The 27,060-nt window shown below is 31.6% G+C and overlaps 1 protein-coding gene across 2 annotated transcripts in view; it reads left to right on the forward strand.

Annotated features, from left to right (window-relative positions):
• The window catches only part of LOC118190896 (very long chain fatty acid elongase 1-like), a 254,055-nt gene extending 232,760 nt beyond the window's left edge, over nucleotides 1–21,295 (forward strand). For both annotated transcript variants that reach the window (XM_085824138.1, XM_035361689.2), the window contains exons 5-8: nucleotides 1,943–1,999; nucleotides 6,014–6,119; nucleotides 11,487–11,623; nucleotides 19,038–21,295. In XM_085824138.1, the coding sequence (XP_085680264.1) occupies nucleotides 1,943–1,999; nucleotides 6,014–6,119; nucleotides 11,487–11,623; nucleotides 19,038–19,352 (615 nt within the window). In that variant the 3' untranslated portion in view covers nucleotides 19,353–21,295. The remainder of the gene's footprint in view (nucleotides 1–1,942; nucleotides 2,000–6,013; nucleotides 6,120–11,486; nucleotides 11,624–19,037) is intronic.
• The last annotated feature ends 5,765 nt before the right edge of the window (nucleotides 21,296–27,060 follow it).

The following is a 27,060-nucleotide window of genomic DNA, read 5'->3' on the forward strand; positions in this document are numbered from 1 at the left end:
GCTCAGAAATGGTGGCGACGTAAAGTATACACATGCTAATAAATCGATCAACTCTGAAAGAATTAATGATATAATATTATCTTTTTACAGGAACTTATTTTTATTTCAGTTAAATACAACATCCATTTCTAATACTCCTTTTAAAAACATCATTTATTACGAATTTTGTTATGTCTGTGGCTAAAAGAATATTTGTGAAAATGAAAACGGATTAACTTGATAAAGTCTATGAGCGGTTATAGACCTTGAACAAAGCTCAGATCGCATAAATATATAAGTTTTAGGTAAAAAAACTTAAACAGGATGTCGAGGTATTTAATTTGGGAATTTAATATTAAAAATGCGTTGTTTCTTTGCGTACCACCTATTTTTATCTTGCGTACCACCGGTTGAGAATCACTGCTGTAAGAGGACGCTGTTTCGTATTACTATAGCGTACATTATTTATTTCATGTTTTGGTGTGTATTTGGCTAACGTATATATGTTTGGGTCAACATGTAGGAAAAAATAAAGGAATAAAATCACCATCTGATGAATAATGATTCAACACCTCGCTAAGACGACAAGGTACAGAGTTAAATGAGGCAAACTTTTATAATGAGCTTTTTTAAAATTTTTATTTCATGTACCTGTATAAAAGAATTGGATAATATTGGAGAAAATAAAATCAGCATTAAAATGTAGTATAATATAATAATGTTGTATATGATAAAATAACTTCCAATCTGTTGTTACCATTATCAGTGCCCTTAAATTAACAAAGTAAAGGGAAATCGCCGTTAATGGTGAAATTTTATACGCTATTTGGAATTGTCTCATTTTGATAATGTTAATTTAAACAAAACTTTTTGAGATGTCTAAATGTTAAATTAAAATACAAGCATCATAATTAACTGACTTAAAAAATTTATAAGTTACAAAGGCTTTCCCTTTTTTAATTCTTGATATTATTTTTCAAATCATAGGTATTTAAAGTTTAATTTTTAAAATTTTCTAATGGGAAGAAAGATGCATGTATAAGAAACATGTTAATTTTTAAAAATGGAGATAGAAAATGAGTTTTTGAAGAACTATGCATTGTGTGAAAATGTATTAACTTTCAAAACAGATAATCCAAAAATATTTTAAATATAGATAAAGTACAGAAATTTCAATCTTTTTCGGAAAATAAAGTTTTTTGCATAATTTTATTAACATAAACTTCAGTTTTATTATAACCACAGATTTTTGTTTTCCTAAGCTCTGTAAAACAACAATAATTAAATAACAAATTTATATTTCTTCTCCAAAATGTCCAAAACTTTCTTAAATTATTGATTCATCGTCTTTCGAGTATATCTGCAGAAGAAAATACAAATGCCAATTGATATGTTGGTATGTATGAATATAAATAGATATAAAACTGAAGATACCACTAAAAATTATTTGAAAATTATTATTAACTGCATAGAAAAATCATAATGTAATATTATCTTTCTACATATGATATGAGCAGACATGATACTGAAATATATTGGACGATTTGCGTGATAATGTGAATCAGGACATTAATTGAAAAAAAAAATCGAGCGCCAGTACTTAAGAAATTGAGTTACGTATTGGGAAGAGGAATTCAGTTATAATAGTTTAACCGCTTTAAAATATACACATTTTATTAACTGATTAATCTTTTATTTTTTTCAATTTTGTGATCTCAGCTTTATTGATTTTCTTAGATTTATAACGTTTTTCATGCAAGTTTTCTTTATTTCTTTTTGTGATCAGTAATTTGGAGTGTTCAACGAATTTATTTAAAGCAACCTCTAAAGAAATGTAAAAATATTATTAGAACGTGTAATTTAGAAAATTATTAATGACTCTGCTTTGTTGTATTTCAGAAGTTTGATATTATTTTGAAAGTTGGTTTTATTTATAACAACTAAAGTGTCTTTTTCTTTTCAGATGGCAGAAATAGGCTGGTATTTTTACATAACAAAATTTATCGAATTTGCCGATACGGTAAAAAATTTTCTTTTTTCTTCAATGTAATCTGTACTTGTTTTAAAATGAAATTATTTTACAGAATACGGCATAAATATAAAAACAATGTTTCCTATAAATTTTACACATATTATTCATATTTAAGAAAAAATCTTACTCATACCAGTCACTAAGAGATCGTTAAATTCGTTTCAACACTCGAAATGTCGCGTTAAAATATCACTTCTAATGCGCTAATTTTGGTCGATTGTAATTCAAATGTTAAATCAGTATAATATAAATATTATAATTATTTTTTTAATTTAAATTATATTCAGTTTAAGCCACAGTCTGCTGCGTATATAGGTCAATTTTCATAATCAGGAGCCATAACAAATAAATAAATAAGTAAATACTATATAATAAAAGTTACCATTTTTAATAATTTTTCCTCCATCAATCTCGCCGTTTGATTATAAATAACAGGCTTTATTTTATTACTTTGAAAGAAAGAAAAGCAGTTATTCATGAACTTGTTTTTTGTTTCTATTCGTTTTTGTTTTAGCTATAATAACTTTAATATTTTTATTAAACGAATTATGAAAGATAAATTATGAAACAATACGAAAACATAAATTCGAAAGACATCACGATTTGGTATGGTTCACTAATGCAACATACACTCATGGGCAAACTTCAGAGAATTTGCATATTACGTCCAATTTCTAAAAAGTTAATGGACAGAATTGAACAAAATTTGGTATGAATACACATTTATAACACAGAAAAAGAAATACCATTTAAAAATTATTTTACATACGCATTATGATCAGTGACGTCCACAGTGCAGAGATGTCCACAATCCAGGTTGTGATATCAAACAGAAAATGAGTCTAATATGGAGTATGGTTCCCTCTCACAGTCAGACCGTTCGCGCAGCGTGACGGTATACTGAAAAGGAGGAAATTGATGAGCCCTTTCGGCATTCGATCCCACTCCTACAGCAAGACAGTTTTCATCTCCAGCATGATAATCGGAGGAGGGTGTCGAAATAAAATAATCTCCTAAGAGCGTCCCAGACATCCAGTATAGATTAAGGTCTGGAGATCTGGCTGACTAACCCATGCGGCAAATATTCTTACTTTTATGGACTATTATTATGGACGAGGGTTGTCGTTCATTAACAGGAACCCAGTACTAACTGCGCCCCTGAAAATTCGAACATAGGGCTCTAAAATCCCTTCTCTGTACCTCACAGCAGTCAGGGAAAATGTGTCAAACACATGCAGGAGTGTGCGGCCGTCCAACGTAATGCCTGCTCAAACCATTACACCTCCACCATCGTAATGACCCTTTACCTGACGAGAAAGGAAGGGTATCGTTTCCCGGGCTCTCTCCAGATGCAGGTACGACGAGAGTCAGTGTTCAGGCTGAATCTCGACTCATCTGCAAAACGCACGGCGCTGCACTGAAGTCTTCCTCGAGGCGCATGTTGTCTGCACAATGCTAAACGCACTTTCTTGTGAGCTGCTGTGAGCGAGACGCAAACAGTAGATCTTCTGGCATACAGCTCTATCTTACGAAGTCTTCGGGGAGCTGTAGACAGGGGAACTTGGGTTTCAGTTGCAGCACACAGCTTACATCAAAATTGTAAAGCTGTAGAAGTCATGGATCGCCGAGCTGAAAGTGCCAAATAATGATCCTCATTCGTTGTTGCGGATCTTGGTCGCTTTTATCCAGATTTTTTAGATATGGATCCAGTGCCATGAAACTGTTTCCACAAACTGCAGATAACACTGGGCGTTACACTGAGCTCTGAACAACGTGTACTTGTGTTTGGTCTACCTCCAAGCTACCGACAATTCTTCGTCTCGTTATGTCATCCGTACGTTTGTGGCTACTCATTTTACCTAATACTTTATAAAATTTACTTAACTCGTGCGAGAAACATGGCGAATGTCGTGAAGGAATACAGAGCGCACAAATCGCCAAAAAGTCCTTATTAACTTATATTCCTTCCGCAACCATAGCTCCGCAGATACGCACGTATACGCTTACATATGCGACTCTGAATATTTGCATAATCCTTCGGCGGCGTAATTAACACCTTTGGTTCAATACTTTGGGTTAAAAAACACATAATTTGCAAAATATCTCAATTTTTCAGACGAGTGTATTTTCCTCTGCACAATACGAACTATTACTGGGTATTAAGGCTCATACGATGTATTCAGGACTTAAGCAACAGCAGCACAGGTGAAGATTATGTTGTATATTTGTATAGTAAAGATTTATACAGTGGTGCATGCATACATTTAGCTGGATTAAATTTCTTATGTTTTCATTCTGAAGCACACCAATGAATGAGGGGATAAGATCCCTGAACACTGGTAGTTCGAACCAGTTTAAAATCATTATTAAGGGTTGGGTGTATGGAAGTTATTTTTATACTATGTTAATGTAAATTTCGACCAGTTTCCTTTAGAATGTCTTCTATAACGATATCCTTTCCTGAGGCAATTAGTCTTACTGTGCTTTATCTTAATCAAAATTGTAAACTGATAAATTAAAAAATAATTTTGGAAAAGCAAATTAAAAATTTGTAAAAAAAAAAAGGATAACGAGTTGTGCGAGAATTATATTTGGGTTAATGCAATGTTTTTCAAACTTTTTACTGTGAACTACATCTTTTTCAAAATGAACGTACTGCTTCGTAAAATAGTGCATACCATGTCCATAGTTAACAATATTTTAACCTGTTCAGTAAATAATGGCAAACATAATATTTCAGCAATTATTATAAGTGATATTTACAATAATGTATATCCTTCCTCTGTTCTTCAACATCTTGTTTTTTTATGCATTTCTTTATCTTTTTGCAAAGGATTTTTAAATCCTCCATTTTTTTTTAAATTTTGAATTAGCAGCTTCGTATTCCATAAACTGTATAACTACTAATGGATTTTCTGAAAAAAAAGTCATTTTTGATAGATTACTAAAACAATTTTCTTAGAGCAACTCAATTATAAAAGGATATTAAAGCCTCCATTTCTGCAAATCAGTATGAATATTTAAAAAATTTTCATGCGCTTTAATATTTTGCTTATTTTAAAAATATAACTTGAAACTTTTGAAAAAAGAAAAATTTAAAAATTTAATACAAGTATTATTAAAATGATATAGCACAAAACATAAACTTTTTTTTATAATTCAAAACAAAAAAAAATTCGCGAACCTATTTTTAATATCATTGGTTAAGAATGATCACTTCAGAAAGAGCAAAAAAATAAGTTCCATGAATATCATATTCAAAATTCAAAATTATATATATATTTAAGTGAACCATCACTTTTAAATATAATTCTTTCAAAATTATAATAAATACTCTAGATTAAGAATAAAAAAATGTTCACGCCAGCAGTGCAGTTTAAATAAACTATTACTTGCTTTAAAATAAGGTTAAAAATTATTATTTTCTTGAAATCAAATAAAGTGTCAATCATTGTTATCAAGTATAATCTGCCTGAAAATAGAAGGGGTTGCTTTTAAAATTAATCTTTCATTCAGCGAGTTAAGAAGTTTAATGTTTTTATAAAGGATCAATAGTAAGAAAATGTTGAGCTTTTGTGATTATGAGTCAAAATATAGAAATATACCGATTATAGAATTAAAGCAAATAAAATAAAACCTTAACTGAATTACAGATAAGCAAGTTCAAATTCGAGTATACAAACTAAAGCAAATATTCCATTAAATCTCACATAAAAACTTCGAATATCCGCTTCAAAACATTCTCATTTACTCTTTTCTAAAGTTTAGTGGCAATAATAAACTATAATAATAATAAAAAATATAACATCCTCTTGCCTGTGCATGAATACGTTACTGTGTATGAACACGAAAGATTAATAACATTTATATTTATAAAAAATCTGAAATCAAATTCATAATAATCAAAAGGAGTAGTTTTGTAAAATTACAAAATCTAAATTTTCAGGCTTTAAGTTCATATTTTATATACTTCTTGAATAATTTCAAAACTTCTTGTTCCAGGTGTTTTTCATTCTAAGGAAGAAGGATTCCCAAATCTCTTCTCTACACGTGTTCCATCATAGTCTCGTGCCTATAACGTTATGGTTTGGCATCAAGTATGGCGCAGGTAACTTCCGATTTCTGAAAGTTTCATAATATGCAGCACAATATTAAATACAAATTAAATGCAGCAAAAGTATAATCAACTGTTCTTTGAGTCTGAGAATGTAATAATACACTGAATGACTAATATTAAAGATTCTTTTCTTGCAACCTCTAGGTCCAACTTAAATGAATTGAAACTTGCATACACGAAGACACGCATTTCATCAAAAATGGGAGGGTATGCCCTGAGAAGTTGTAAGTTGCGTCTGTAGTAACATTCTCCGACTCTAGCCTAGATATGGGACTCGATTTCATTTAGCACTATCTCAGAAAGATTCAGTAGATCTTTTAGCGGAGATTCAAGCAGGTCTGAAATTGAGACGAATGTTTCTCAAGCAATGCCTTGATTAGTTTGCTCCATTATAGAGACGCATAATCATTTGTGATAAGTATTTTGTTCAGTCTACATGCACGTCATTTAAGAAAGAAGGTTTCTTCCCCCCCCCCGAAAATCTGGCATCACGCAGAGTAGACATCTCTAAGCATTTTAAAGGGTCTTATTTGTCCACACAGAAGCGCCTGCATCCTCGCGGGATCACAGTTGTTTTGGATACAACCAACTTGGAAGAGATAAATGGCTTTTGATAACATCTACACAAATGGATAAATAGCATCTGCTTTTAATGACATCTGCATTTGTAGTGTTCCATTATCTTGATTTAGCTGGAAATGAAATTCATTTGATCAAGCCATTCGCACCATCCTGCATCAGCATGAACAATCCTTTCCAACCCCGAATGAGAGTAGCCACCGATGTTCCGTCATTGGTTATGACCACACATAGATAGATTATCACTATTGCTGCCTTTGATCACTGCTACCACTTCAAAGGCAGAATCATATGTCAGTCCCAATTCGATGGTACATTTCTGATCAGTTTCTCACATTTATCCACTTTCTACTGACGTCTCACATTTTACCATGAATAATCCAAGTGTTCAAGTGTGAAATACGAATTAATGATTTTTAATGATAGGAAATGTGTACAATTCTACGGCAGTTCGAAGCCACAGCTTCTCAGAACACAATTAGCTCAGACCAATGTGATTAGCGAATAATGATTTTAAATTTTTTTCCTCTTCCTTCCTGATATCTTTCTATCTTGCTTTTCCATAATTTATATATATTTTTTGCTGCTTTTCAATATTTTAATAACATTAAAAATAACTAATTTGCTCATACTCTCTCAAATTTTGACAAAATGTCACAAAAACTCATTATTTTTACCCCTTAACATTTTTAGTCATATCATATAACTGAGATAATAGCTTACTGAACGACTTGAACGTCATTTCAGTCAAATATCGTGATAAGTACGTTATCGCTGAGGATTTAATTACTCTTATCTTGATGACAGTTTATTCATCTAATTAGGCAGGCATCTGAAGTTTCAATAATTTTAAAAAGGTAAATCATCTTATATGTTAACAATTAAAAATGCTTATAAGTAAGTTATCTACTGAAAAGAATTTTAAATTGTTGCTGGTCAAAACATTACCCTTAGCAGAATGATTCTTCTGTTCACAGGTGTCTTTATCAATAACTGGTAACTATAAATGTATGAGGCGATTTCAGACTTTCAGCGAGGCTAAGTGAAGACAGAGAGGATAGTTTATTATCATTGAACAGGTAGCTAAGGTGTTGAGGATTTACACATGATTGTAGCTAGAATGATCGAGATTGATAAATATCGGAAAGATCGCTATTAATCAATGTTCATATGTTTAGAAACTTCTCTTGTGGCCAATACCTTCTTATGTTGTAGAATATGTTTATTGAAAGAAAGCCGGTGTGCAAACTTTGACTGCCCACAGCAGTCTCATTCCAAATACTTATCAGTAAAAGATATATTATTTGCCACAACTTTGACAGCCAAAGAGCTCTTTTGCTATTATGAAAGTGATCAAAATTTATTATTTCAAATTTCCTCTCGTCAGTAAAGTATTTTAATACCACTTGCAAAATAACTTTGTAACGCACATCTTAATGGCTTATGTGTAATAAACGACAAGACAGTTGCCTCGAAAACTCCTGTGGTGCCAAAAAACATTAGCTACCTTCCAAGAATTTTAAAGTAATTTTACTCATTTGCTGTCATCAAATTCAATAAGTACTTTAAGTCATTTTTTTTTAATTTACATCAACTGTTTTAAAGGAAACTTCCCTTTTCAATTTTTCATTCATTAAAATATTCCTTTTCATAACATTTTACACATTTTTATAAAAATTTAGAAATACTACACGAATGTGTATAGTGGTACATGTGTTATAAATATGTAAATAATGCGATGGAAACCCACACTCAGTTCAAGGATTTGGTAAAGGCATGCATACAAACTTAAAAGTGATATAAAATATACAAAATTAAAAAGTAAAGAAAGAAATTAAAAGAAATCAAGAAATGATTAAAAAATAAAAGTATTTTTAGATGCGTTTTAATAAACATGCAATGCAAAGAATACAACTAACGCAAAAACGCCTTTAGATAATTTTCGTTAAGCAAATTGTATGCAGGTTTTTTAATTATAATTATATTTTTCAAAGGTTCTTCATTCAGAAAAGCCTCACAAAAATGTTTAATGTGGTAGACATCTTCCTTGAATGCTGTCTAAAGATAAATTAAGTTGCATGGGATGTAGAATCTAACATTCTCTAGGGTTATTTGATACGTGACACCAGATAATGTGTTTCAAAACTCTCAGTGATGTCTCGACAGATCTGTGCATATCTGTGATTAGATAGTTCTATAAGCAAAAGTCACAAGTTGGAGATCAATTTGATAATTAACGTTGAAAAAGTAACAGGTTATCATTCCGTTCTCTCTAAGTATTGAGACTAAGAGTTGTTTTTATCCAGCATAAATTTTTACTACTCCATATGACAGACGTTCAAAGATAAACAGGAAATTATCGCTTACACTGTATTGAATACAATGAAACAACTTTAAAGTATCATTCAGTGTAGCCATCTGCTTCTGCAATGCTCTCGTTCTAGTTCATAAAGAAGAAGAAAAAAAGTCTTTTGACTGCATGTTGGCCTATCCTTACACAGTATCAATAATTTCCTCATTAAATGTTTAATTTCATTGCCACTGCTCTTGCTTTTTCAGTTTAATTTTTCGAACCAGTGCAGCGATATTTCGTCACAGGTTGCTACAGAGTCTGAAAACTCGTCTCTATCCTTTTCATAATGCTGGAGAAGTTGTGTGATTTTAACTAATCTGTCTTCTTTGTCTTCACACATCAAAAGATAGGAAACCTACCTGCCGCTCACTTTGCAAAATGTAGAGCGATCTTGAACTAATGTTTCCATCCTAGCAACCCTTATTTTACATTCTTTAAAAATTTCTCTGACTGCGATTTTCTGATTGATCTAAATTAATGCATAGTAGCAGTTAGCTCGTCTTCACTGTTTGAGATTATCATCCTACGATCATGTGATCCATTTTTAACTATTATCTGGCTTTCCTTAAGAAACTTTCAAGAGATGCACTATAGATTTAGAGAGACGCTTATATTCAAATTGATTATAAGTCTTAAATAAATATGAGACGGAATGACCCCTTCTTTCATCAAAAATCTAATAATGATTCGCTGCACACACAAACTCTTTCTCAGACAAGTTGATTACAACAGGACAGAGTTGGGTTAATCAGTAAACAAGATAAGTCTAGGGCAGTAAGGAACGGAGGCACTATAAAAATTCTTTTGCCAGATATACCATGAAATATATGGTGCAGCTAAATCAAGAATAAGAGAGAAGGAATAGGGGAAAATACGTTATACTATAAATGTATGTGGAGGCCAAGTACTCAAAGCTTCTAAGTGTCTAAGCTTTCAAGTGCTTCAAGCGTCTAAAATCTTAATCCGATCCTGCAACAGGGGTTATGGAAAGATAAATCACTGTTATTGCAAGTTTAAACAAACATTGTTTGCCCATTGAGTCACAACTCAAAGCGAAACCGTATATTCACAATTCAAAGTACAGCTCTATCTATTAGCATAAAATTGTAACTAAAATTTATATAATAACCACTGTGGTGATTGCCTTGCTAAACATTGTTAATTCTCTGTTAAACAAATTTTTTTAAGAAATTTTCAATTTTTAGATCAGCATATTTTCAAAAGAGTTTACTATGCAAAATGAGTAAACTTTAAAATATTTAATAGGCTACTACCTTAAAAATTATTTCCTTTGGAGGTTTGAATTTAGAAAGGTGTTGTAAGCAGTCACGCAATCATTTTATGGTTTGTTATAAAATTAAGTTCCGCGGTGGCGAAAATTGCTTTGAAGCCTCGGAATCGTCTCTGTTCCAATTAAAATTTAAGTGAATGCGTCTTCGATGATGGCATCTGAAGCAAACTATAAAATTTGATATTTATATGTTATGCAATTAGTAGCACTTTCAATTCAGAAGGCAGCGCTATACGGTGCAGCATAAAATGGCATACTATTTAATCATCTCATAGAAATTTTTAAATTATATTATATTGAATGTTAAAGCATATATTTAGGGGCTTTTGTTCATACTAAAACCGGTAGGAATCAGAAGTAGTCAGTATCGGACTCTAATTTGCTACGAAATAGCAGTTTGCAAGGTACTGAATGACAGCCCGTTGGGTGTTGAACAAAAGGTGAAACTGTAACGGTTTTTGAGAAAACGGAAGATTTGGTGGCGATTAAAATTTATTTTCGTGCACACTTTGGTTAGATGGCCTCTTTACAAACAGACCATTCACAGATTGTGTCAGCAATTGAATGACCCTAGCTCTGTGTTGAAGAAGAATCGGAACACCTATCAAGTATTTGAATTCTGGAAACTTCTTTTTGTGAAGTCGTACTTGAGCCTGCAAACATAAGCTTTTCTCGTGCAATTCAACAAACTCAAGGCTTTTCTCGTGCAGTTGTGCTTTGCAATCTCGTCAGCCGGAGGGTCATGGCAAATACAAAGATTTGCTTATCAGAAGTTGGGAAATAAAATGGTGGACACATTGGGCATATTCTGCAATAAACTAACTTTCTATGCTCAGATAATTAACTGTGCATTCATTTTGTAATACTTTAGTGATAAATAAATGTGAAATAAACAAAACAAAGTGAGCATTTCGTGAGCCAGCCTATACATACACAGAAAATAGCTGGCTTTACATATGTTGGAAAGGAAACTGTCAAATCAGAAATGTGAGGTCAATTGTTGTGTGGTATCATGGATATTTCCAAATTCTGGTATCATATCCACCTACATTTATTTGAACTAGGAAAATTCCAAACACTTGTTGAAGCTGTTGTGTACCTAAGAGAGGACCTAATTTGAAGTATTCTTTTGCAGGTGGTTACAATTCTATATTTGCTTTCCTGAACTCTTTTGTGCACATTTGGATGTATTTGTATTATGGTTTGTCTGCATTAGGCCCAGCTTTTCAAAAATATTTGTGGTGGAAGAAATATTTAACAATGCTTCAAATGGTAAGCATAAATAATAACTACTTTATATTTTACATTATTTTATATGATTCCAACAAATTTTTGCATTAACTGATATAATTTACTTAAAAATGTCTGTAATGAGTGTTAGATATAAATGCGAACGAATTTTTTTTTTAATTGCAATGTAATTAACTAATTTTCTTAGTAGTTCCAGCGCCTTAAGGAAGAAAACCGTACTGAGTAAACTGACTTTGAATACAGAATAATGTCCTCCAATAATTACTCTTTAAAAATAATATTTTTACCAAAGTCAGAAACAGTTACGTAATAACAATGATTATAAAAAAAGACGCATCAGGATACAGATGCTATTATTCATTTTACGAAGTAGTCTTTCTTTCAACCCGTGCTGCTCCCAACGGTACATTGGCTAATGAAGCCTGACCGGATAGCTAGTTATTAGATTCCGTTTCAAATCGGATAAGGCATAGATGATCGGTTTGGCTGCATCCGTAAGACATCATCGAGAGAGCATCATTTTAAAAGATCCAGTGTTTGTAAGTGCTCAGCATGGGCAGGTAACACGAAGTCCAGTCATTATGATTTAACGAGCCCACCAGCGGCCGAGCGGTAAAGACGCTGAACACTGGTAGTTCAATCTGAGGTTCGAATCCCGCGAACGGGCTGGCTGCATGGGCGTTTTCGTGGTTTTCCCCATGTGTAACGTGTATACGAGCCAGTTTCCCTTAGAAAGTCCTCCACGAAAGGCATCCCTCCCTTTAGGCAGATAGCCCTCATGTGCTTTGCCATAACTGAATAATCCAATCCATTATGATTTAACGAAAATGTCCCATATTTCAAATTAGTGTGTTATGACAAACGATCCAGCCCCTCCAAAAGTAAATTACCTTTATTCCATAAGATAGACTAATATGTAAAGAAAATAAGTAATTATACATAATCTCTTATTCGTTGCTTCATGATTTTATGCACCACGCACTGTTAATCGTAATTGTAAATCTAATTTCTGTACATTCTTTAGCTTCTTGTAATTAGTTATTCATATCTAAATAATCTAACTACATACGTACCGATCATATATATATATATATATATACATATATACATACATATCTACTGTCTGTATTTCTATTATTCATATTCTGCCCAATAGTACAGAAATGAATTACATCTTTCTGGTTGTTAACCACCGTTATTTGCCTAACGTCCGGACAAATGCTGGCAGAGTTCTGTTTTGACTGTAACTGTATTGAATGCCTTTACGACATAGAACTGTTTAAAAATCTGTAGAGCCGAAGGTCCCTCTCGAGGGCTAATGGAAGGGGGATATGAGACTCACACATTTCATCTATCGATTGGCCTGTGCGAAAATTGTGATGGAGATTAAGCATATAAGCTTGACTGTAACATGGCATATAATCTTGAGTAATAAGTTTGAGGAATATATGCCTAAATGTTAGGAGTATAAGACTTAAATAAATAATTCGATCCAAGTGTTCAAACACAAATTAAAATTAAAAATGATTAGGATTGGATTAATCTGATGAAATGTATTAACATTAAAACCATTTCTCATTTCGTCCTCAAAGGAAATAAATAAATAAAAACCTTTCAAATTACACAAATTTAATGAAATACACTAAAAAGTTTTAAAAAAACTTTAGCTATTATAGTATTTTTTATCATATGTGATTAAAAGTATAATCGTGGATTAACAATGGAGGATTTTTAAATGCAAACTGTCAAAGAAATTTAGGAAAATTCATCGCGTATTCTTATATGTCATTTTTAAAACTACCTCTTATAAAATTACTTTGAAATTCTGACGATATCCTACTAAAATTTCTATAGGGACCCCACGATTTTATTTTTAGTTATATATAATCTCATATTTGATTAAAATAATGGCAGGTTTTAGCTCTATTCTGAGAAACTATTTTAGTCACATATTATAGAATGTTATTAATTTTTTTATTTATTTTTTGTGTATTATACTGAAACCCTGCAATTTTAAAAGGTTTTTTTTATTTACACGAGTGTATATTATATATATATATATATATATATATATATATATATAATTTTTAATCTGTGCAATGCAGTAAAGCAAAGAAGAAAGAAAATCATTTCCTCTAAACATAGGAAAACTTTTCTTTCTAGTTTGTTAAAATAAGACGTTTAAATTTTTGTTCGATTTTAGAAATCCATCTCATAATTGCTTAAAACCACAAGGCCGTTCACAATGAATATTAAATAATAAAAGATTTTTTTTTATTCTTAGCAACTGCACGATATTAAAAAATGGACTATTCTTGAAAAACTGCCAAAATTCGTCAAATTTTCACAGGTATTTCGAAAAACGTTCATTTGGAACATGATTTTTTTACTATATCTGATACCGTGAATATTAGAATTCTAAGGTGATTACTTTATCTTTAAAACAAAGGTTGAGAAAAAAATTCAAAATTAAATTACCGTATATTCCGGCGTATAATTGTAAATTACCGTATAACGAGTACTTTTAAAACAAAAAATAAGATCGAAATTTGCGGTTGCTTTATACGTCGGATATAAAAATGATAGATTAAAAATAAAGAAAAAAATCAGCATACAAAAATCAGATTTTTGTACCAGATTTCAGATGTACCTAAATGCTGTTTATTTAAAAGAAATGATATACCTTATGAACTTACAAATTTTCATTATAGGGTAAAAGTTCTTCCTATTCGTCTTCTGTTATATCTTCAGGCACATCATCGAATTCTCTTTCATCTTTGCCATCGTTGTTACTCTGATCTAGAAATCAATAATCATCATCAGTTCTATCTTTCATGAACTTCATTCATCCTTACTGCAACGCGATTTCCCTTTTCTTTCGCAAACTAAATGACTTTGCAATTGAAACAAGCACTGTGTTTTTTCCTTTGGCAGGAGCCATACCTACAAGTGAAAGGAACACTAGATCATATTTTAACTGAAGCAAATGCGATTTAATAAAACCTTCGATGTTTGCTTCAAAATCACGTCTTCAAATGACTACAGAAAGATACAACTTTTGACTTCTAATTCTGAGAATACATTCTAGTCGGAAGAGCATTACCTCAAATTCTGCCCCCCTTTAGTCAAAACCCTAGAATAACATTCTTGTTCATATCTGCATTGAATACAACCTACCCTCTTTGCAGAATTATTTATTCCGTCAAGCATCTACCCTATACGTACTATTCCCCCTATCGCTTCAGTATACCATTGTTCGAACGCGTGCGAAAATTCTTCGAATGAATGATTTCAAGAGATAAGAGCATGGCACATATAAATAATTTTAAGTTACTGTATCTTTCGGGTATTTTTGCAAAGAAAAGCATGCGCGTTATACAGCGAATTTACCTGAAAATGAATAAATATAGTCTGAAATTATAGGTGCGCGTTATATACCGGTGCGCATTATACGCTGGAATATACGATATATATATATATATTAAGTCTTGTCGAATATTGTAGTATCATCACAAATGGGTGTGTGCAAAATTTTTGAAGAAAATTCTATCGAATTTCAAGGTTTAATCTGGAAAAATAAACATGGAAATTAAGTTAAACAAAGCCTTAAAGTAAATTCGTTAACTTCTAATATAAAATATGCAATAAGAGAGGAAGACAGATCAGAATTGCAAACGCTATTTCAATTCAAATAATCAATTATCGATTCTGTATTTATACCTGTGCTGCCATCTAGTGATTTAGGAGGTAAAGTAAAAGCACTGCGCTACTGCATTAGTGGGATCGTTTACATCAGCATTTCTCAGCACCTCAAAGGTATATGACAATAGTCTCGAGGTGTACGCGGAAAAAAAGATATAATGTTAAACACTGATAGACAGATTGAACAATAGAAAGAGATAAAAAGATGTTGTCACTTCAGTTGCAATTTAAAAAGAAATTCCTCCTCTCATTCTGTACTGCGACTGACTTGAAAAAGAATAATCTATTATTCAACAAGGCAGTTACTATTCTGCTACCATTTAGCGTATTAGTGAAGAGTGCTTCTTGTCCTACAGTTATTTAAAAGCTAAGTACAGGAACAGATTTTCCAACGTAAATTCGGATTTGAAACAACGTAAATTCGGATTCTCATTTTCCGATCCGGATTTTAAGTTACTGAATGCTGTCTAATAGCCTCAAGGTTCCCATGCTCATACTTTTTGGAATTTAATTAAATGTGCGCAATTACTAACGTATATCTCTTTGTATAACTCGGCTCAGTGATCTCAGTTTCTTTACTCTTATATGTTTGTAAGTTGAGGATTTTTTGCTTTAGAAATGATTGAATTATGTTGTTCTTATCTTCCGGTTGAGGTTTTTATGCCTTTAGTAAATCTGCATGCAAAATTTGTGGAGTTATCAACAATTTAAAAGTTAAGTGCTGCTAAGACTAATTTTTTTTTTTTTTTTTTTTTTTTTTTTTTTGCGAAAGCGGACATGTTTGTTTACCTTTCAAACTTGGCAAAATAGCGGATTTATTGCCAATCTAGAGAAACTAAGCTTCGCAACAACAAAGATAACGCTTTCTTTTATTATTGTGAATTAAATCATGATTAATCCATTCTAGAATTTATTCGAGGCAATAAGTGTTTAAGATTTCCTTCGTAATTTTGAATATAGATATTTTGAGTTTTTATGTATTTTTGCCTTGTCGGGAAGTGAGAACTGAATTAATTGAATGAGGAATACTGAATCGTCCGTAAAAACTTTTTTTTTTTTTTTTTTTGCTTAATTTCTTTTATACATCGTTTTAGATTTATTATAGTATTTGAATAGAACATGTGGCAACGATTAGATAATTCTTCAAATGATATAAATTTATATATATTCTGATTTATAATATGAACGAAATGTACGCTATTAAGTGAAGCTAGTGCCAGAATGTCGCTGTGGTAAATAAATATACTGAATTTTAAAGAGTGCATTTATTCTATTGTGGTTTATGCGCTGTCGACGAAGTAGATTTAATTCAATCCAATACGTTTAAATGAAATGCAAAAAAAAAAAAAAAAAAAATGCATATAATTTAATATTCCGTGCAAGGAAGTCATGTGGTGTACACATCAGATTTTTTTACATCTGGAATAGAAAATAAATGAAATATTTTTCAACATGTTCACAAAATTACATAAAAAAAATTAACACTTGCGCGTGAAAAGTAATCGCAGGAATCTTTTTAGGTATTCTATTCCTAACGTCGGATATTGCGCAGTTGTAGGCAACGCAATATCCGACGCTCCAAAAATTAAGTTCTGAGTTGAGCCTTCTCTCCTTCTATTCTAACCTAATTGTAGCAGAGTTACCAGAAAGTTTTATGCAGCAGGAAAATAAAAACAAGATTTTAATGCAAGAATGGCGCATGGCCACTATTCCTGATTCAGTACAGAATCAGTAAATCGTGAATTATCAGACAGTATTTTCCGACGGAATTTGCCCGGATCCCATGGGAATATCTTAAATCTCTTGCGTATAACTGGTGGCATTACAAACCCGAGTTCTTTGACAGAGAACATAAATTGGGCTGTTGCAAACATGCAAACGGATAGTTTACACGAAGCAGTAGAGAACATCGTATACCGTATGCAAAATCTTGTAGATAGGGAAGGTCAGCACCTCGGCGATTAATAAAAGATTATTTTCCGTAAATTTTGTTCTGTATGGCATTTTATTTCTGTATGTGCAATTTTTATTACTGAAACATTAATGAAATTTTGCTTAATCAATTTTCCGCGCATTCATAATAATTATTGTCTTGCGTTAGGTTCCGACAGCGCAAAAATCTCCCCTAATGACCAACTTCTGAAACAACTATTTTTCTCCCACTCCCGAAATTTATCTCCGTATGAACGATTAGCCGTAGAACATTGAAATTTTGTATATGGGTCTGCTATAACATCTAGTTGTGCAGCTCGCTTTTTTATTACCATCGGCAGTAATTTTAGAAGTGTATAGTATATATATATATATATATAAATTGTAGTAAGCTCGCCTAAAAGTTACCAAGAGCTGCTGTTCCAAAAGGTTTAACACAATTATTAATAACAATTTTTATATTTTACTTATTTTGCAGCATATTGCGCAAGATGTTTTCTAGACCAAAATTGGTTTTTTAAAAATTGTTATTACTGCTTTGCTTGATAAATTATATATATATATATATATATATATACCGCCTTACCCGACTTAAAAGTCACTGATCCCTCAAGTTAAGTTGAAAATGGCATCAAAAATTGCAAATTTTGAAATTAAATATCCCGGTCAGTTTTTGTCGTATGGTAATCAAATTTCGTATATTTTTATGTTTTCCTAATGAGTATAAAACTTTCCCAAATATAAGTTTAGGAACGGGGAGACAGCATGAAAAGTTAGTCTCCTCCCTGTCTTTATTTTTGCAATCGTTAGTCGTTGTCATACACTTCCAGTTACAGCAGTGTTTTAAACGACAAAAATATTCATGTTTCGGCAATGTAAAATTTAAAAAAAAGAAAAGAAAAGAAAGAAATTTTTGACAATTAACGAAATCTAATTTTTAATGCTGTTTCCCGGTTCCTAAACTTATATTTGGTAAAGTTTTATACTCGTTAGGAAAACATAAAATATAAGAAATTTGATTACCGTACGACAAAAATTGACCGGGATATTTAATTTCAAGATTTGCAATTTTTGATGCCATTTCCAACTTGCCTTGAGGGATCGGTTAATGAAGTTAGAGTAATTCGAGGAAATAAATTTGAGGAATAAAGCGCAGCAAAAAATGTGTATGATTTAATAAAATGTACAATGAAGTTCATGTGGTGCCAGCATCAGACTTTTTTTACAGTATTAAAGAAAGTAATCAACCAAACATGAGGTAACACCAGCGACTAGCACTGAAAACTGTGTGCACGTGAGGTCATGTGTAACAGTTGCATGATGGGCAGTTACAAAATTTTTTATTTAGCCTAAATAACTTATTTCTTTTTATTAAAAATTAATTTTTATAGATGCATGATTCTGACGTATGCGCATTTGAAGTTGCGCGATAAATTCTGTGCAGTAGCATATATTTCTCAAACTCGCCATAAAATTTAATAGCAAAGATTTGTAAAAAATAACAGATCTGTGAAAAATCGTCTGATCTGACGATGCTGGTCGATATAGCTTTGGAATTTGGGTCATGGATCTGTTAAATGCGAATAAAATATAATCCAGAATAACTTTTAATACACACTGTAGTTATAATGATTTCATGAAAATTTTCAAATCATGATTTGCATCCAGGACAAAATATATATTCATATATAACAGTTATCAACAGTTCAAAACATCAATTTGTATTGTACTCTAGATTTCATATGAACGTAAACAGAAGTACTAAAATTTATGTAAATTTTGTGCTATATTATTCTTTCAGGTGCAGTTCTTCCTAGTGTTCGCATCGATGGTTCAGTTGACATTCTTCCCCACCTGCGAAGTTTCAAAGCCCCTCCTTCTCCTCAATGTCGTCCAGGCGATTATTTTCTTCGCCCTATTCCTGAACTTCTTCCGTGGTTCGTACCAACGCCGGAACCGGCGGGACCAGAAAAGTGCATTACGAGCCGAAACCGCCGTCACAACCCAGAAGGCTGAAGATATTAAGGATTGTTTGCGGTTACGTAAACCTTCCGTCCAGAAAATGAGATATGTGGATGTAGATTACGTCACAGAGGCTGTCACTATTTCGGCCTGAGCACCTTGTTTTTCCCCTTGTCATTGTTTCATTCAAATGGTAACTAGCCATAGTGGTCACTAGAATAGATCCGGTTCATTTTTGAACGATATTTACAACGATCTCGTCGACGTCACATTGCAAGGATCGTTTCGTTCCGATGGCATCATCGTATTGCCTGTAAAAAGATCGTTTTGCTACATGGACACCATCTTGTATAAGAAATGTATTGTTACAAGAACACATATCTAATCTTCTACATCGCCAAGCTTTCATTAATAAAAAGAACAATATCTCTTATGGCATGTGTCAGGATATTCTTGCCACGAAGACTTATCCAAGATGCAAAGTCTGGGCGCAGATCTTGTCAGCTATATTTCGCCTCTCTAAGACCCTCAATCTCGTTTGATTTTTAATGCATGAATCAAACCATGGTCATATGTAGTTACAATATTGCTAAAAAAAGTGTTTAGACTACGGAAATAAGGTCTGAGATGAATCTCGAAATCCTTGAAAAATTCGAAATTGTTTATTTGACATACAAAAATTGCCCAGTTACTATGCTGTTTAGAAAAAAGAGAAACTTTATATTCATAACACAATATAAAAGCATCTAGTTGATAGTTTTGTTGTTTATTTGCGATTTTGGTATCGCAGTATAATGGCCGTAAAATGAATTTTATTTTGATCTAAAATTTCTAAATGAAATGTTTACTTTCATTGTTCCTTTCAAAAAGCCTTTGTTTTGGCTTACAAAATTTTTCATCTGAGGCAATTATACTGTACTGTAACATTTTGAACTTTGTCTACAAAAGTTATAACTAATTTTTTCTAATATTCTCAGTTTAATTTTTCGTTTGGTAAGAATTCATATAATTTATGATGAAGATGTGTATTTTCACGTAACTCTTAACACGTCTTAGTAAATAGAATCCAAAAGCGAGAAACATTCTTCAAAATAAAATATAAATTCTTTCAGATTTTTCGAAGCGTGCGTAAATTTATAAATTTCCGCAAGATCATTTATTTCGAAATTGAGAAGATTCCTTGGCGAATAGTATAAAAAGCAATTTTTGCATTAACCGGTGCTAATACCTTCTGCCATAATATAGTTTTAAATTTGGACGTTCATTATAAAGAAAAACCATACTGCAGAAAGGTTAACTATGCCTTAATAATTTGGAATTTTAATACTCTAGTGTATATCAATTCTAGATTCAAATGAATTTTAAAAGAGCAATAAAACCGAATATTATTAAGTGCATACAATAAAATATAATAAAATATAATTCACAATAATTAAACATGGTTCGATTTCCGTATCATATTCCTGTATCTTGGCATTAGAGCATTTCATTTGTGAAACAGTTTACTGATTTATTTCGGATATAGAAGACTCATTTTAGTCATTAATTTAAAACTGCAGTCATTTTAAAGCGCAATAACTGCAATTAAACTTGGAACAAAATATGAAAATATATTTAAAAATTTAACCTCGGATGTACCACAACTGGAAAATGAAATTTTCGCATTATATTTTTGATACAGATATATTGTACTATTTGCACTATAATTAGTTTTTAGTATTGGCGTATTAAAAATTTATATCAATTAAAAAAAGACAGGAAAATTCTTTAAAGTTTGTTTATGATGAAGTAGAAGTTAAAAATTTATTATAGTTTTAGGGTAACTTAGATGCATAAACGCGAATCAGTTCGATTCACTATATACATATATATACTGAGTATATAATGCCTCGTAACATCTGATATTGACCACTTCAGAAATTACAGCACGTAACGTTAAATTCCATATTAAATTCTCTGATTAAGAAAAAGAACTGTATGTATATTTCGTCAATGTCAGCAATTTTTGTCTTGGATAAATACAGTGCAATACTTAACCACTAGACATTGTGATGCAGCTTCAAAAAAAAAAAAAAAAAAAAAAAAAAAAAAGTAAAATGAACAACTGAAAAAGAATTCAAAAATTTGTGATGTCGGCGATAAGAAAGCGACCAAGTTAGAGCACTTTAAATACAGCTTTATAAGAAAGAAAATACGACAGAAAAGCTTTATAAATGTATTCATGAAAATTTTTGCCACAAAGCCTTAGAAGAAGTATTAGTTAAAACGTAGTTATCTCATCCAACGAATCTAGTTCTCAAGACTCACACCCTTGCTTTTACTTCGCAGAACTCCACGCGACTATACAGACGGATAAAAAGTTGTTGAAAAAAAAAAAAAAAAGCAAGAACGAAAAAATGATCATATAGAGCAGCCTCACTGTTGAACTATCAGCTTTTTTTAAGTTTTAAAAATTTATCTCCGAAAAGTTTGATAATTCTGTTGACGAACATTGTTATCTTTTTCATATGTATTTATGTTTGTTTATAATTTCAGAGAAATAAATTGCCTATTTTTCTGCATTTATTTAATATTTTTAAAATCTATTTGGCTAATTTAAAAAATAAAAAAAATTCATTGCCATTTTTTCTGGTATTTTTTATTTTGCTAATTCTCTACTTACAATATTTAAGTGAAGTGGTTTTTACACACACACAAAACGCAAACAAAAATAGAATGAATTTTTAAAAAAAAAAAAAAAGGAAAAAGGGAGAAAACACAAATGTTTTGTACAAAATATACAAACTATCCATTTTTCAAAACAACAAAATTTTTCAAACAGATGCTAGTTAAGTTTATTCACATTATTTCAATTCGGAAACAATGTATAAATAAAATTAGATTTTTTTTGTTATCTCTTCTACATATAATAAAAGAAAGAGTCTGTCTGTCAGTGTGTGTGTCTTTTGTTTGCGCTGCGCGTAAGCTAATAGACCCACGACTACGAAATTTGGTACATAGGTGCATCTAGACAAGAGCCAGTGCATCTCGAAGCGATTTTTCCGAAATTCGAATTCGAATTTTTTTTATTTTATGTTTTGTGACGAAATCGCGTCATTATGAGACATAATGGGCTATAGAAAAGCGAGATTTTACTCTACACACTCTATTTTCACGTCGTCATGAAACGTAGGCACTTAGCTATTTTACGAACTTAAAATAAATTCCGTGTTTCAATAAATCGATTAAATACGAATGTATTTAACAAAGGCAGCTTAACACCTTTTCAACGAGAATTTTTCTAAAAAGGTTTATATTTAAAAATGTACAGTTTATTTTTCTTTGATTTTTGGACATGTTAAACTTTCATCCTTGCGACTGCTTTTACAAAAAGAATTTTGGAAAAATGATAATATTTTGTATTTTTTTTTTAATTTAAATGAAGCTTCCGAGTACATTTCTCACATCTCACATCTTTAAATGGGGAGTGATCATAAACACCTCCTTTTGTATTGTAATTCACGATAGCTTTCAAAAGGAAACGTTTTAAAACGTTTGTTTGAGTAAAAGACGAAGCCTTAATATTTCTGAATGAACACCCACCATCTAAAAAAGATGCTATTTTTCCATTTAAGGATAGATTCCACGAGTGGTTAATAATAAAAGTAGCTTATTTGTGCGACATATTTGCTACATTCAATGAATTGATTTGCAAGGCTTTGGTTTAAATATTTTCAAAGTATCGGAAAAAGTCGCTGCAATAATTAAAAAAATAACTCTGTGGAAACAATGACTTTCAAAAGGAAATTTTAAATCTTTTGAAACATTACATAAATTAATTGAAACCCATTCAAACTACGATGAAGAAGATTTACATCTTGAAACACAATCAGTTTCAATTCAAGAACATCTTTCGGAGCTAATAAATAGTTTTAAAGATTACTTTCCGGATATTCCTTCAAATAATATGTGGATTAAAAATCCTTTTTCTGTCGACACTGAAATAAAAGAAATGCTTAATCTTAGTGAACAAGAAGTTGATAATTTAATTGAAATTTCATGCCACACCGATCTTAAAAAAAGTGTTTGAAACTGTACCACTAATTTTTGGTTGCGCTGTCAAAAGGAATATCCAAGCGTAAGACCATGCGATTTTTAATGTCTTTTGTCACCACTTATACGTTTGAAACTGCGTTCTCAGCCTTGGTGTACTTAAAAAGTATGTATCGAAACAGATTGAATGTCGAACCGAATTTGAGAATAAAATTAACATCATTAAGTCCTAAGTTGAAATTACTATGTGATGAAAAACAACATCATCCTTCGCACTAAGGTCAAAATATGTAAAACAAAATTTACTTTATTTATTTTAAGTTTTAATTGAAGACAATGGATTGTCTTTAATTACTTATGTTTTTGTTATATAATTATTTTGTAATTTTTGTGTTTGAAATAAACAAACAAATAACTTGAATTTTGAATTTATTACAAAAATAAAATTTGTTTTGTAAATATATGTTTTTTTTTTAATAAGGTGGGTCGCGAAAAAATTTAAAATCTCGTACCGCCCGCGGTCAAAAAAGTTTGGGAAACGCTGGTTTAGAATATAAGATTTTTAACATAATGTAATTGCTCACAATGTAAACAATTTTAACATTTCAGATTGAAAAACCCATTTTAATATCCCCCCCCCAAAAAATCTGAAGGTTTCAGATTTTTAATTACGTCCAAAGGGGCGTTGTTTTTTAACGTTTTGTGTGTTACCTTTATTTATTAAATATCATGTTCTTTGCACTTAATTGCATAAAATTCAGTTCAATAGCAATGTCGCAAAATAATTTTTAAATGAGCATATCTTTATAATTTCCGATACACAGTTCCCCAGTTCCCGCGCCAGAGATAAAAAGTGTTTTTTTTTTTTTTTTTTTTTTTTTATCGTTGAGTTTGTTACTCAAAAATTCGTTAAAGTTTTACAAAATATGAAATCGATAATAAAACAAATTCCAAATATGGTCTTCCACATGCCCATTTCGTAGGATGATTACGTCATTCAAAATTCGATGGCTCTATGTACCGTTGTTTTAGCACAATGCGAGAAATGTACATAAATTTATGCAGATTTTTCATTACTTAATTTCTTCAAATATAATGCAGGACTCTAACATTTGGTCTCACACAGTTTGAAAAGTGATTCGCCGTTTATATAGTGATTCAACGCAAAATCGCAAAACGAAAATATTATTCCTTCAGGGACAAAGCCCCTTTGGACTAGTAAACATTTAAAAAGAATTTTTACAGCTCGAGCTCGCATTTATTTTAATCATACAAAAAATTCCAAAAAATCGCAATATCATACACTGACATTCATTAGATATCATGAAGATAATAATTTGTAAGAAATTTTACTTTTATTTACAATCGATTAAACTGTTTCTATACATTAGTTAATTAACAACCGGTTTTCTGCAGTTATTTTTCGAAAAGTAAACGTTCTGAACATTATACAGCTAGCTAATGACTTTGGAAGTGAGCCAAATGCATGGAATTCTCCGAGAACGAGGAATTCATGTCGGAATGCTTCTCGCCGAAGATTAAGTCACATACTCTGAGGACATTCCAAATTTCGCTTATTAAGTTACTGTTCTGAAAGCTCACCAAAATAGCATGCATTGGAAATTAACTGAAGAAATTAAGCTATGAATTATTTCTGAGGTGGAGAATAGAAGGCCTGTTTACCCACTTTAAAAATTTATTTGAAGCAATCAGGAGTTATATAATTTAGGTATGTTTAATAAATGATAATAAAAAATATAATGAACTATATGTAGATAGGCTCACCTAATGGAGTCTACAAATAAGACGGCTGACATAAAATTGATTTTCTAATTGAAAACTGACAGAAAATGGTCTATAACAGGGTTTCTTAAACTTTTTTCAATCGCGACCCTTTTTTTATCACTGAGACATTTTCGCGACCCCCAGAACCCCAAAACATTTACGAAAATTTTGTGGGACCCCATAAGCATTGCGCAAATCCGACACACGCGTGTGTGAAACTGTTAATTTTTTTACCTTTACTGTAATATACTATACTATTGCAGTTTTAAGTCATTAATTTCTAATTTTAAGACATAGAACAATGTAAAAATTTTAAATAAGTACCAGACGAAATGATAGTGTCACGTGCAAAGCAAATATATAATAAAAATATATATCTTTTTATAACAGAAATGAACGTTTCTATTATAAAAAGAATGAATGCGTCGAAACGTTTTCCTTTTTTCTTTGTCTGTATTGTCTTACCTTTATACATTGAGTAAAAATATTTGGCAATCGTAAAATTATTATAATAAGTTTATCTTTGAATTTTGAAATTTTGTTGGAAATTCCTAGATTTTGAATAAATCTCTCGTGAAAATAAATTGCGAAAATTAGTATTTTGAATACCATAAAAGTTATCACATGTTTACTTTCCGCTTTCTGCAAAGTCTTCAAAGCTCTGCTTTAAAAATAAAAATCCTCAAAAAAAAAAAAAAAAAAAAAAAAAAAATCTGAAATGTTTCAGATTTTAAATTACGTCCAAAGGGGCGTTTTTTAACATTTTGTGTGTTACCTTTCTTTATTAAATATCATGTTCCTCGCACTTAAACCATAAGATCCAGTGCAACAGCAATATCGCAAAATAGTTTTAAAACGAGCATATCTTTAGAATTTCCGATACAGAGACTCACGCGCTGGAGATAAAAATGTTTTTTCTGCACAACGTTGCCATTGCTCGCTTTGAAATCCTTGAGTTTGTTAATCAAAAATTCGTCAAAGTTTTAAAAAATAGGAAATCGATCATAAAACAAATTTCAAATTACAAATTTGGTCTTCCACATGCTCATATTCGTTGGAGGATTACGTTATTCAAAATTCGATGACTCTATGTACCGTTATTTTATGACAATGTGAAAAATATACATACATTTACGCAGATTTTTCATTATTTAATTTCTTCAAATATAATGCAGGACTCTAACATTTTATGGCAACAGTTTGAAAAGTGAACCGACATTTATCCGTCCGACGCAAAATGCCAAAACGAAACTAATAGTCCTTCGGGATTCAAATCCCTTTGGACTAATAATTAAATAAAGGTAACAAACATTAAAAAAATTGCAACATCAAGATGTTCCAGAAATTGCTCCATTAGCGTAATATTTGCTATACATTTTGCTGGCTGCAATATTCCAACAGAAGTTAGTTGCAAAGCTTCTGTGTGTTAGGAAAAAATACGCAATTTAAAATCAATGCATGTGCTTATCTGTTCAGTTCACAACTTATCTGTTTAACAGTTGGTTCGTGACCAACATTTGCAATCTTATTTTACTGATTACTACTTCCATTTTCCTATCGATGTTTAAACCTTTACTCCACTCACAATATGAACATTACAGTAGTTGAATCTGCGGCCGTTGTAAGAAGACCGCCAGCTGTCGACTTGCTCTTCTTTAATAGTATTCTCGGTGAACCTACACGCATCCTGTGCTGAAAGATCCCCTGAGTTATTCATATTTCTTCTTTTCGCAACTTTATCCGCTCTTTCATTGAACCCTATACCCTTATGGCCAGGAACCCAGATGACTGTGAGGTGATGGAAGGTCTTAATCCGCTCGAAGAGCTTAAGGATGAGACAGTTGGATCTCCTATTAACACAGCTCAACGCGCTGACTACAAATTTGCTATCTGTAAGAATAGCAACCTTATCGTTAGGATTCAGTTTCTCAAGAAGCTTACAAAGGGCCCAAACCTAAGCTGAAAAGATGGAGCTTCTATTGTCTATGCACTGACTGACAATCACCGCGGTACGATCTACAGCCGCAATACCAACTCCTGTATCA

Source organism: Stegodyphus dumicola, chromosome 9 (genome assembly GCF_044657685.1).
Source record: "Stegodyphus dumicola isolate Sdum_Otavi_A_Nest chromosome 9, ASM4465768v1".
NCBI lineage: Eukaryota > Metazoa > Arthropoda > Arachnida > Araneae > Eresidae > Stegodyphus > Stegodyphus dumicola.